The sequence below is a fragment of the Eucalyptus grandis genome, chromosome 1 (genome assembly GCF_016545825.1).
Source record: "Eucalyptus grandis isolate ANBG69807.140 chromosome 1, ASM1654582v1, whole genome shotgun sequence".
In the NCBI taxonomy this organism is placed as follows: domain Eukaryota; kingdom Viridiplantae; phylum Streptophyta; class Magnoliopsida; order Myrtales; family Myrtaceae; genus Eucalyptus; species Eucalyptus grandis.
The window spans coordinates 37435437-37447966 of NC_052612.1; the positions used below are offsets into that span (position 1 = coordinate 37435437).

Below are 12530 nucleotides of genomic sequence, written 5' to 3' on the forward strand. Positions count from 1 at the left end.
CCAAATTGGCACCTAATTTTCTTATCAACTTAAATATAAATATTTAGATAAAATTTAAGTTTAAACAGTGATAAATTGGGAAACAAGCCCAACAGTTCACTTCTTTGCAGGCTGGTGTAGATCCTAGATCATTATCTGATTCTGGTCAAACAGTTTCATACGCAGCGAACGGTGAAATTTTAACCGATATCAGTTGATATATTTGGGCCATCTACTGAGGAGTCTGTCTTTGGGAGGTATCTATCTTTAGGTGATGTTTTCCTATTGCATTTTCTATTTCATGAAAATCAAGTGAGCCATGTAGTACAAGTTATAGAACAATAAATTGTCTGTTAGCTTGTCATTGATCAAAACTATCAGGTCATTTTCAATGATGTCGATCTGATTATGTTTACAGTCACTAATCTTTAATTATCCTCTTTAATTTCTACTGACCATTTGGGATCTTTAATTTAGCCTCTAACACAGAAATGTATCCATGTATGAGAATATTATCTGGACTGATCTGTAAAATTGACTCATAAAATGATGCAAGAGACCAAGATCGATGTCAAGGCACCGAATGATTTCATTTCTTATGAAGCATCAAGTGTAAGCCTCAATGAGAGATCTAAAACCCGCCAAGGGAGTAATCTTATAGTCAATAAAACCAGCTTCACGAAGGAGTTTTGCCCACTCTTTCTCGTTCCTCTCTTTGCCCGTCGTACCCACCATCATAATCATGTCATAGAAGAGCTTCATCGTCTCACCTTCCTCCGGCCCATCTCCAATCACTGCTTCTACGATTATCGCTTTCCCTCTCTCGCTATTGCTCGTGATTGCTTCTTTACACCGCTTTAGTATTTTTACGCTCTCTTCGTCGCTCCAATCGTGTAATACCCACTGCATAATTTATCAGACATATTGTAGCGTCAAACATGGAACTAATTAAAGACGAACTACAAACGTAGTATTATTCTCAATTTAAAAAATAAGTCGAAATATCAATTGTTCAATTAGGGACTATTTCCAAGCAATTATGACAAAAAGATATCATATCCAAGCACCAACATAAAAAGAAACAACGCCAAACCCATTAATTTATGCAAGCAAGTTCTTTTTCATATTTTCTTACAAATAAAATATCTCACACCTTGAGCAAAACAGCGTCCGCCGGAGGAACAGCCTCAAACATGTCGCCACCCACGTACTTTAAATTCCTCGTCCTTTCCAAGCCGGCCACCACCCGCGGCAGATCGAGCACCGTCCACTCCATCTCTGGGAACGCCTCCGCCAGCTCCCTCGCCAACCCTCCGGTCCCTCCCCCAACATCGATTGCCGTCCTCAGCCCCTCAAAAAGCCGCCCCCCACACTTGTCCATTATCAACCTCGCCATCACTGGCCCGTCGCTCGCCATCGCCCTGTTCATGCGCTGGTTGAACTTCTTGTCTTGAGCCTTGATCTCCCACATGCTCTTCCCGTGCTTCATGTGTAAGGGCGTCCGCAGCGAGGGCGAGCCAGTCTCGCTGTCGCTCTTGAGCCACTCGCTCATGCAGTGAAATGGGTCGACGAATATCGGGTCGAGTGTGAGCAGTACAATCGGCGACAAGTCCAAGGGTTGGCCCTTCACAATCGCACATGAAGCCGGAGTTAGCGAATACTCAAAACCTAGCTCGTCGGCCTCGTGTTCCGACATTCCATTGCTTTCGGGGGCGGCCTTTTGGCGGGAGAGGAAGCCCATGTGGACGAGGACGGCCACGAGGCGGCCGAGGACGGTAGTCTTGGAGGTGGGGACCGACAGTGCCGTGGCAAGCTCAGGGAGGGTCGCAGGATGGCCACGGCGGTGGAGGGCGTCGGGGACGCCGAGCTCGATGGCGCATTTGAGGGACATGGAGGAGATGAAGTTGAAAGCGTGGCGCCATACGTGAGCGTGGGCTCGGAAGGTCTCGCTCTCGCTCTCGTTCGTCTCTGCGTTGTAAGCCCTGTCCATTTTTGTCTGGAGGAGATAAGATCGGATTAAGTTTAAAGGTAATTCGGGTGTTCGGATGGAGAAACGCTGAAATTTCGATTTTAAGAGTAATCCTAGGGAGTAAAAAAGATAGGTTTCCACGTCATTTGTTTTACTGAGGAACGCGCGGATTGTAACTGAAAGTTTACATGAGCAATTAATGTCAAATACCTAATAATAAGAATTTGTCACGCTATTTAGTACTTTCTTTAAGATCCTGTCCCAGTTCATTTAGTTTAAAGCTTTATTTTTACAACGTATGATTTATTGTTCTTTAATGTTGATGTTATGTAATACTTATTATGTAATGTAAAATTATTCCTAATAAAACTTTTAGTTGCGCAATGATAAAAAAATATTGTTAGAGATATTATTAGATGTAAGAGGTATTATTGTATCGCAATATACTATGATAGCTAGTCCTTATTAGGTTATGATAGCTAATTTCTTTGTTATATTATGTTTTCTCTTTTTTTGTGCCCATTGTTCTTATAGAGGTCCCCATTAATCAACGCATTGTAGTGTCCATTTTAACAGCGATACTTTCCTTATTTGTGGTTCCAACTTGGTATTTCAGAGTTAGGTGACCTTGAAGAAATTTTGAGTATGCATACCTCGCATTTCGTGTCATTCGATTCTCTCGTCGATATAGCTGGACCCATGTTGCCATGACTATATACATGTTCCACTTGTTTTTGTTTGACGCTGGTGCTTACATGCGATTGAAAATGTAAAAACCACACCTCCTGCACAAAATACGATCCCATCCCTTTCGATGCAGCCAATGTTAGTCAAGAATTACCACAAATTTGGAAGGTATTGCCAAATTGGTGCTGCCCAAGCTAATCAAAAGTTAGTGCAACATTTGATAGTATTGGCGCCCCACAACAAATGTTGTTGAATTTTGCCTAATGATCGGCTTTCACACCTAGTAGGAGTATGCGCACTTCAGTGCTAATGCTTCTTGCATCTATCGTTGCGTCAACAGGATTCTAAGACTTTATTTGCAAACTCGATGTTCTCATGCGTCAATGGTATTCGAAGACTTTATTTTGTTAAATCTTTGGATAGCTAATTCTCTCTATAGACTAGGATAACTGACTTTCTTGTTATATTAGATTACTTCCTTTCCTATGCATGCAGTGTTAGGATATAAATATATTTTGATTAAGACACATTGTAAGATCTGTTGGAAGATATGCTCGAGATGTGCAATATCCATTTAGATTTAAATTGATTTATTATATCAATCAAAGATTAGATTTGATTATTGGGATATTTTCTTTCCATTCATTTTTTATTTTTATTTTTTTATATCTAGGATCCAGCCTAGCACACCTTACAGGTGCTCACGGCCGCCGCAGACCCGACAGGCCCAACAGAGACTATAGAATATACCTGGAGGGAGGCTAGCACAAGACCCCACCACCTCCCACTTAAGACGTGTTAGCAACACATGTTAGCAATGTGGAGATTCGAAATCATTCCCTCGGCGCTGAGGTAGTAGAGCCCAACCAGCACAGTTACCCACCAGTGGGTATCTTTGATTATTTTCTTTCCCTTCGTTTGTATACATCATGTACTATAATTACAAAGATCTGTACACTTTCAAATTCAATGAAAAGAAATACAAAAATCTTCCCCTAAAATCTGTTCTTCTTGCTCCTTTTTTGTCTGCCTCGTTTCCTTTCATGGTGTCAGAGTAGTTGTGCTCTTGATTTAGCTTCCGCCTTCTTCATCGATTGATCGCCTGCCATCTTCTCTGTTCTTGCAACAAAGGGCACACTAACCTGCAAAACAACGTTAACACTCTAGCTAGGAATTAGTCACTTGAAACCACAAAGCGAGCAAGTTTTTTTTTACCATTACTATGACTCAAAATTAGCCATTGGCTTCTGAAGAACGCGTCTCAGAAGAGATAGCGCCAGAGGTCTCGGATGTTCAAAATAGTACCTTAAAAACCCACTTGCTAGAGTTGTTGGAAGCCGAGAGCAGCCCATCCAAGCCTAGCATATGCAATGGCCATCACCACAGGCCAAGCCGAATCTGGGGCAACCCTTTATGGGCCAACCGTTTTAGTGGCTGCCCGTTTAGATGCAGCCCAATCCTTGGTATTATGGGTCAACCCTAAACGCCTCGTGGTCAGGGAATCAAACCCACGAGAACAGCACCCGGTCCAGTGGTGACCTGCCAGCCGCGAACGGGCAAGTCCAACTACTGGGACGGGATCCTTCCTTGCTGGGCAACTGACTAGGTCAGGAGATGCGGGTGCTGGTTTTCACAATGCGGGGCAGACAACTGGGTCGAGTTTTCACAATGCGGGATAGACAACCGGGTTGAGTAATCCGGGTATGGGTGGAAATCCCTACCCGTTTCCCCCGCTTGGTTTCTTCCCATATTCAATCTCGGCCATGACTAGTCGCCCAGAGCATGACGACCCCCGGTTCGTCTCCATAGCCGATGGACCAGAAATTCGACTAATCACTCTCCAGTTGATCGAATCGGAAAACTACTCGACTTGCGCACAAGAACTTCGGCGAGCTCTCGTCACGAAGGATAAATAAGGTTTTATCAATGGGACCATTCCAATCCCGAAGGACGAAAGGATGATACAACAATGAAAAAAGTGCAATCAACTTGTGAGAGCATGGATTGGGAATTATATTTCCCTTGAAGTAGCGGCCGGCTTACCTTCCACAGAGGAGGCAAAAAATATGTGGGACAACATTAAGGAGATGTACGGCAAGTTGGATTGAGCGAAAATCTTCTTGCTCACCTAGGCACTCTCAGATCTAAAGCAAGGAAACATGTCTACTGCGACGTGCTTCAACAAGCTGTCAGCTCTTTGGAATGAACTGGAGGCAACAGAGGAAAAGCCCAAGGGACCCGAGACAACGTTACAGCAGTACAAATTGATGAAGGAAAGGGAGAAAACAACTAGATTCCTTCTGATTTTGAATGATTCTTACTTGGCGTTTCGTTCTCAAATCTTGGCGATGGATCCGGTACCACTGCTTTGAAGGATATACTAGTTGGTCGTTCAAGAAGAAAGCCAATGGCTTGCTTCGTCGGAGTACACGAAAGGCACCAGCAAAATCGTGCTCATAGCTCGCCATGAACAGAGAGGAGCTGTAGACAAAAACCTAAGTGAAGGGAAAGCTGCGACATTAGGGTTTGCTTAAACAAAACCCTTTAAAAGGCAAGGGACAGACGGCTTAGATCGCGCCCAGCAATCGGATAGCTTACGGCCGCTGATCACATTAGAATTAGATGGTGGATATGGCAGCGAAATTAAAGGATCCAACGGTCAGATTTTTGCCATGTCATCCAAGAATTTTGGGTAGCAATCAAAGGGAAAAGGTAAATTATTTTGTGAATATTGCAAACATCTGCATCACACTATCGATAATTGTTGGAAATTGCATGGTACACCTGAAGAGAAAGGAAGGAAAGAAAGATAAATTTTACATGCTTACTAGGTCACCAGACCAACGGGTCCCAATGCCAATCAGCCCATCACATATCAACAACTTATGCAAGCATTACAAAAGTTGGACACTTCCATCAAAGAAGGGAATTTCTTAGGTATTTCTCATTGCCCGATTAATTCTATTGCGAAAAAGGCGTGGATAGCTTATTTAGGGCCGGTGACCACATTGTTTGCGATAAAGATTTCTTTTCTGTTATCCATGAAAAATTACACTTGCCCATTCCTGTGCGACTACCAAATGGAAGTGTTACTCATGTCACAATGACAGGCCCAGTAAACCTCAGTCCTCAAATCACTTTACAAAATGTCCTTTATGTCCCTAAATTCCAGTTCAACCTCATTTCCGTCTCTAAATTTGCAAAAAAAATTCATGTCAAGTCATCTTTTATTTTGATGCTTGTTTGTTTCAGGTCTTTTCGACTGGCAAATTGACAGGCTTTGGTAGTCTCTCTGAATAACTATTTTTTTGGACCAGTTTTCCAAGAACTTTAGATTTCCCATGCATTCCCTTGAATAAACAATCATTGTGTAATGTGACTACCAATGATAAAAAATTTCTTATACATTCTACATTCCCTTGAATAAACAATCATTGTGTAACGTGACTACCAATGATAAAAAATTTCTTGTACATTCTAGAATGGGCCATAGTGCTTCATTTCCTTATCCTCAATGTCACATTTGTTCGCTTGCAAAACAGTTACGTGTTCCCTTTCCCCTTAGTAAGACTCGTGCTAGTGATTTTTTTTATTAATCCATGTTGATGTTTGGGCACCTTATCATACTCCACATCGAGATAGGTCTCGTTTCTTCTTGACGATCTTGGACAATTACTTTCGTGCCACATGGGTTTTTCCGATGCAGGCCAAACATCAAGTTTTTTTCTCATTTAAAATTATTCATTTCTTTATCAAAGAATCAATTTGGGAAATCTATTCAGCGCATTCGCACCGATAATGGGAAAGAATTTTTCAACAATGATTGTGCTTCCCTCTTCTCATCTCATGGCATTCTACATGAGAGTTCTTGCACCCACACCTCACAGCAAAATGGGGTAGCGGAACGCAAACATCGACATCTTTTGGAAGTTGCACGTGCACTTAAATTTCAAGCCTCCATTCTGGAAACTTTTTGGGAAGATTGTGTGGTCACGGCTACTTACCTGATCAATTGCATGCCCACTTGAGTCCCTGATGGATGAACCCCTTTTGAGATGCTTTTCGGAAAGAAGCCAGAACTGAGTCACTGAAGATTTTTGGTTGTTTATGCTATGTCATTACAGTGGGCCCTCAGGACAAAATGGGTCCTCACTCTCGGCGTTGTATATTTATGAGGTATCCAAATTTAAAAAAGTGATACCGTGTCTTTGAACCTTCCACAGGTGAATTCTTTGTAAGCAGGGATATTTTGTTCCATCTCAAGTGAAGTTTCGGGCGATCAAGGGAACTCTCGTCAATTTTTATCTGAGGAGGCATTATCTCCAGCTCCAGAATATGTTTTGAATATACCTTCATTGCGCTGCTCCTTCTTTGATGGATTCTGGAAGGGTTTCTGGGTAAGCCGCACCACTGACTGACTTATTGATCGATGATATTTAGTTTGCTTTCATCTAGAAAGTATATAGGGAGAAATTGCTAAGAAAGAACTTTGAATCTTAGAAGGGAAACATGGTTTGACTTTGATTTTGCCTTAGATGGCAGTTACTGTAATAATTTAGCAGTTACTACTGCTTGATTTAACCAGTGCTTAGACTAGGACAAACAATTCTTTCTCCTATTTAGGCATGCATACTAATTGGGGATTGTGCTTGTAATATTTCTAGACCAGCAAAAATAATTATGGAATGATCGTCTTGCTTTGTAGTGGGTTTTTCATGTGGAGATGTCCTGAACATTTATGTCAGTATTTGTTGTTTGGCGGAGCTTTTTAATGTGGATTATGGAATGATCGTCTTGCTTTTGTTGAGTATGGATAAGCAGCATTGGAGCATTGCTACTTAACAAGAATGACTTTCGTAACACTTTTTACTTTTCCTAGGATACTCAGCGCGTATTCAAAGGTGCCCTAAAAAACAAAGCCTTCAACCAAAAGGTAATTGATGATTCAAGCCTTTGAAGTAAAATGAATGTTGGATGAACGTCTGTGCCTGTAAGTTATTGTCTACACTGACACATAGTTATTCTAAGGAAAACATAGTTTATATTTAGCTGCGAAAACTGTAGGCACCTCATTCAAAACATTTTGGATGCAGTTGCATGTTGTCTTGCATTTTAAACAAAGAAAAATTGGTCTCTTATAAAGCTGTAGAACGATTAAACCACTCTACGGGACAACAACGACGCATTCGAGAGTGGTATAATCGTTCTATAGCTTTTGTACACCTAAAGAGACACGTACTTCGGTGCATGGAAGTAACCATTTTATGAGGTGGTTTATATGCTTCTCTTATATGAGAAATGAATGAGCTAGTTTAGTGGCAAACATAGTTGGACCATATTATGTTCCATTACATTTACTACTCATATGATAGATCACTTCATTAATTACTATGCTAAATACTCTGGTTGTATGGCTGGAAAGTAATCTTTCTGACTATACCGAATGGTGCTTAGCTTTATCTTGAAGGCTTGACTACTTATGAGATCATTGTTTATACATTATTTCTTTTCTGAAACGGATATATCCTCCCATCAATGTGTTTCCATCACTTTCGCGACTGATGAAAGTAAGACCTTTTTTACTAAATTTAAAACTTCCCATTTCCCTTTGGGTTTACTTCAGGTGTTTGATCTGTACCCTTTACCTTGCAGAGATAGGCGAGGGAATGACGCGTAGAGATCATGCTGATGTCTCCAACCGGGTATTTCCTTGTGAAATAGATAGTTTAGTCTTTATTGAAATGGTGGCAATTGGTATTAAACTTTTACCGGTTTTTCTGCAACTATATATGCAAATTATGCAATTGGGAAAGATGTTCAAGCTATGAAAGCCGTGGTTGGAGAAGAAGCTCTATCTTTTGAGGATCTGCTCTCTCTCTCTCTCTCTCTCTCTCTCTCTCTCTCTCTCTCTCTCTCTCTCTCTCTCTCTCATGCAAACCATTTGGATTCTCCTAATTCGATTTTCTCCTCCTCTTCCTATTTTTTGTCTTCCACTTGATATTCTAAAGTAATTTTACGTGATTCTCTTTTCGTGATATATCAGCTTTATCTGGAGTTCCTTGAAAAGTTTGATAGGAAATTTGTGACGCAAGAGGCCTACGACACCTGCAATATTTATCAGTCTCTTGACTTGGCATGGACTTTGCTTCGTATATTCCCTTGCGAGCTGCTTCACTGTATACTGGCAAAGACACTGGACTAGTACTACAGCCGTGACTCCACAAACTGATTTAAAGAAGTTGCATGATTGTCACCAATAATCAGTTCATTGCAGAACATGACTAGTCTTTATGCTGTTCACCGGTGCTATCATCTTTTCTTGGCTTGCCTGAACCAACCCCAATTTTGAGGAGCAACTTGTGATGGCTCACTAGCTTCTCTAGCCAAATAAACGGAATTCATCCTCATACGCTCCTCTCTTATACATTGTCGCATAAAGTACAATTCCTCCCTTATATTTTCAAGCCAGTATATATTGAATGAACTGTTCCGGAAACTTGTAGAATGCTGGGAATTGGGAGAAAGATACACTTATAATCCTTGTTTGAATTACTGACGGTTGATACAGAAAATTTGTTTGCATCTGTTTAATGGGAACTGCAGCTATAGTTTCTCAGTTCTTGTCTTTGAAGTGGATGTATTATGAACTCTCGAGTCGGTTGTCAATAAAATGTTCATAGTGAAACTAATTTAGGAACCATAGAAGCTGCATTTGCCAGCAGATTGGTGTGAGATGGTGACTTGTTGCTGCATGATAAGTGACACATGGCTGTCGTGGTTCGATATCCTCTGATATATGTTAAAATATTTTGTTATATTCCAAAAGCATAAGAGGGAATGCATATATGAAATGTCATCAGTACCTAGAGCAAAGTCTTCGAATATCTTTGACAAGTCTAGACATATTAGCCTGTCCTAACAACGGGTACGTGTAAGGAGAGTTGTGTCTAAGTACAATTTATGACCCTCCTGCTTGGATATATTTACAAGTGTTGCATTTTGAATGCAAAAGCTCTCTTGTAGCATATTGACCAGAGTTTGCAATGTCAAAATAGACCAAGAAATGAAAGAATGGGCTATCTTTTGAATTGTCTATCTTTTGAGTTTGAGTTATGTCTAAGTATAATTCACGACACGAGCTTTTGAATTGTCTATCTTCTTTTTTTCTTTTCTTAAGATTTTGGGCGTTTTGTGTGAAAGAAGTCAACCATCTAATTAAAGGTACCAGTAAAAAGCCAAGTGTCATAATCCAAAAGCCAAACCAAATAGCCACTAACAAGGTTTTGGCAACCTGTAAATCAGCCTCAATCTGACGAAAGCACCTACTCAAACTTTCAGTACAACATCATCAATGTTAAATCACCAATTATAGGACCATGAGGAGAAAAAATTCAACATATCTAGCTCACTAAAGGACAGACAGTTCTCAATGGCTCAAGCTCAATAGCCTATAGGTTCATGAACACAAATTTGCAGGTTTGAAGGAGAGATCATTATAAGAGACCAATATTTCTTTGTTTAAAATGCAAGATGACATGCAATTGCATCCATAACGTGTTTATATGCTTCAGTAGAATCTATACTGAAACCGTAAACTAAGAACTGTACATTGAAGAAGTTCATAAATGCTGTTGAATCTTCAGGACAATCAATTGCAGGAGCGGTTGGGGATGGCTCTAGCAGTGTTTCCATGACAGACAAGCTTGAAACTCCTTCAAGTTCCTCAAATTCACTGATCCACGTGTCCACAATTGAAAAAAACAAAGAACCGTAAAAATACTAGATATCATATTAGAGACAAATTAATGTCAACTTTTATCTTGTCCCATAGGCCAATTCAAGACTTCACAAGGAAATAGATACACAACATCTAAAGAGAACTTGTAAGAAAAGACCTCTGGAGAGTTTATCATTGCAAGTTTTTCCTAGCTTTAGACTTGGTCAGTAGTCTAATCCGTTATTCCCATTAATATTACAACAAGCATATTTCTCAGGCAGCCTGAACTTACAACTTCCAAAGTGTTTTGCATGAGGTGCCTGCAGTTTTTGCAGCTAAATATAAACTCTGTTTTCCTTAGAATTACTATGTGTCGGTGTAGACAATAACTTATGCATCCCTTCATCTGCATTGCTATTTCATCCTAAAAATTTTGATCACAATAGAAATTTAACTGGTACAGGAAACAAACAAAAAATGATAATTTACGTAGTAAAGAGGTTTGCAACATCCTCGCATTCACGTGGATTGTAGAACCAAATTCCATTAACTTCTTGCGCCGCATTATGGTACAACAAGTATGGAAGCTGAACTTCATACTCAAAATCTCCAAGCAGATTCTCTACCAAATTATCTGCTAATCATAAAATAACATGCAATGCATTACCTACACTCATTTGCTAAAGAACATCATAATGTAAAGGCCATCCAATTATCACCATTCATCATATCCCAAACTAGGCAGGCTATTACTAGCTCAATTGCATCAAAATCTGTGTCATATCGCACCATATACTGTAAAACATGTATGAAGCATGAACAGATGACTAGAAATGCCAAGCTCATTTGCTAGTAAGGCATAGCATAGTATCTGAAACCCTGGAAAAACGAGGTGGCAAGCCTGCGCTTTGCCTATTCAGCAAAATGAACTGAAACTGCGGCTGAGTATTCCTATTCAAAATGTCACGAATGGAGATCATCAAACACAACTGTCAAGAAACTTATTTCTTGAAGCAGAAGATTACAACTTTTAAACAACAGCTGCCTCTTAACAACAGACAAACATCCTTCACGTCCTTGCGACTCTGCAATCGCCCCACACAACTTTCCCATTCTCAATGTAACAAGCAGCCATAAAATAGAAAGAGAAACAACCGAGCGTTGTGAAAAACCTTCTCCGAGTTCATCACAATCCGAAGCAAACCACAAACAATCGATGGCATTTTCTTATTCCAATTTAACGCGAATTCTGCAAAAACTGGAAATCACCTAAAGTGAGCGCTATAAAGAACCGCTGAGAAATAACTAGAGTCAACCCAAAAACGACGAATTGTTAGAAAAAGAACCTCTCTAGGGCTCCGATTCATGCGCGCGGCGGTGAGCACCGGAAGACTAACCCATTTTGTTGATCTGGTTTTGTTGTGCCGGTGAGCCGACTCCAGAATCTTCACCTTTCCTTTTTTGGGTTGAATCTTTTGGTTGTACCTAGGCCAGCTAATCGACGCGAGAAACCACTGCCCATGAGTTTGCCACTTTCCAATCAGAAACTCAAGGGACCGCCTGACGAACCACGCCGCCGCCGGCTGATGGACCACTCCACCTCCGCCTTCGCCTTCCGAAGCGCTGCGGCAGGCTCCGTCGTCCGTCGGAGAAGGAGCAGCGCGACGAAGGGGCAGAACGAACGAGAAAATATTAGCTGCAGCTCGGATGCAGCGGCAGCTGACGAGGCGGACGCGGAAGCGGCGGGGGCGGCGGCAGCGTGGTTCTTTTGGAAAGGGAGTCCGATTAACCAGACCACCCTTGATGGAAAGGTTTCTAGTGGGACCCAGCAGGATATATGTATCATTCGGCGCTCCCAAAGGTTTCTAGTGGGTCCCACTAGAAATTAAAAATATATTCTTAAAAAAAAAAGAGTCGATCCAATTCGTCAATCTCGGGATTCGGACTGAAAATTACCGGTTCCATTTTTATGGAATCAAGTTTTTGACCAAATCGGACCGGTGGCAATTTTTAATTTAGACATAGTCTGACATGCTCATTTCTAGAATATGTCCCTATTCAATTAACTAGTGGTCCCTCGACGGAGCGGGTACATTCTCGGTGCATTTACCTTATGAACTAAGCAACATGATGTAAAATAATTTAAAGTAGGAAAATGCAAAGCGATCGGGTGCTTTG

General features: G+C 40.9%; 2 protein-coding genes and 1 long non-coding RNA gene across 3 annotated transcripts; all 3 read right to left on the reverse strand.

The window, feature by feature from the left end:
* Window positions 1–585: 585 nt before the first annotated feature.
* Window positions 586–1969, reverse strand: LOC104456966 (trans-resveratrol di-O-methyltransferase). Its single transcript, XM_010071874.2, has 2 exons — window positions 1133–1969; window positions 586–882 (listed from the first exon to the last, which is right to left on the reverse strand). The coding sequence occupies exons 1-2, from the start codon at window positions 1967–1969 to the stop codon at window positions 586–588; spliced, it is 1134 nt and encodes a 377-aa protein (XP_010070176.2).
* Window positions 1970–3491: 1522 nt separating this feature from the next.
* On the reverse strand, window positions 3492–5141 carry LOC120286663. The gene is made up of 2 exons (XR_005545443.1): window positions 3941–5141; window positions 3492–3777 (listed from the first exon to the last, which is right to left on the reverse strand). It is a non-coding gene; the product is annotated as an uncharacterized LOC120286663 (long non-coding RNA).
* Window positions 5142–11277: 6136 nt separating this feature from the next.
* Window positions 11278–12317, reverse strand: LOC104441075. Its single transcript, XM_039298929.1, has 3 exons — window positions 12309–12317; window positions 11699–12217; window positions 11278–11601 (listed from the first exon to the last, which is right to left on the reverse strand). Exons 1-3 carry the CDS (start codon window positions 12315–12317, stop codon window positions 11590–11592), a joined length of 540 nt encoding a protein of 179 aa, XP_039154863.1. The 3' UTR covers window positions 11278–11589.
* Between the last annotated feature and the right edge of the window lie 213 nt (window positions 12318–12530).

Excerpts from the sequence above, each read along its gene's own strand:
- LOC104456966 (XM_010071874.2), bottom strand. The coding sequence starts at position 1,969 with ATGGACAGGGCTTACAACGCAGAGACGAACGAGAGCGAGAGCGAGACC. Across the intron at positions 883-1,132 it reads CGGACGCTGTTTTGCTCAAG|TGGGTATTACACGATTGGAG; the intron begins GTGTGAGATATT and ends TAAATTATGCAG.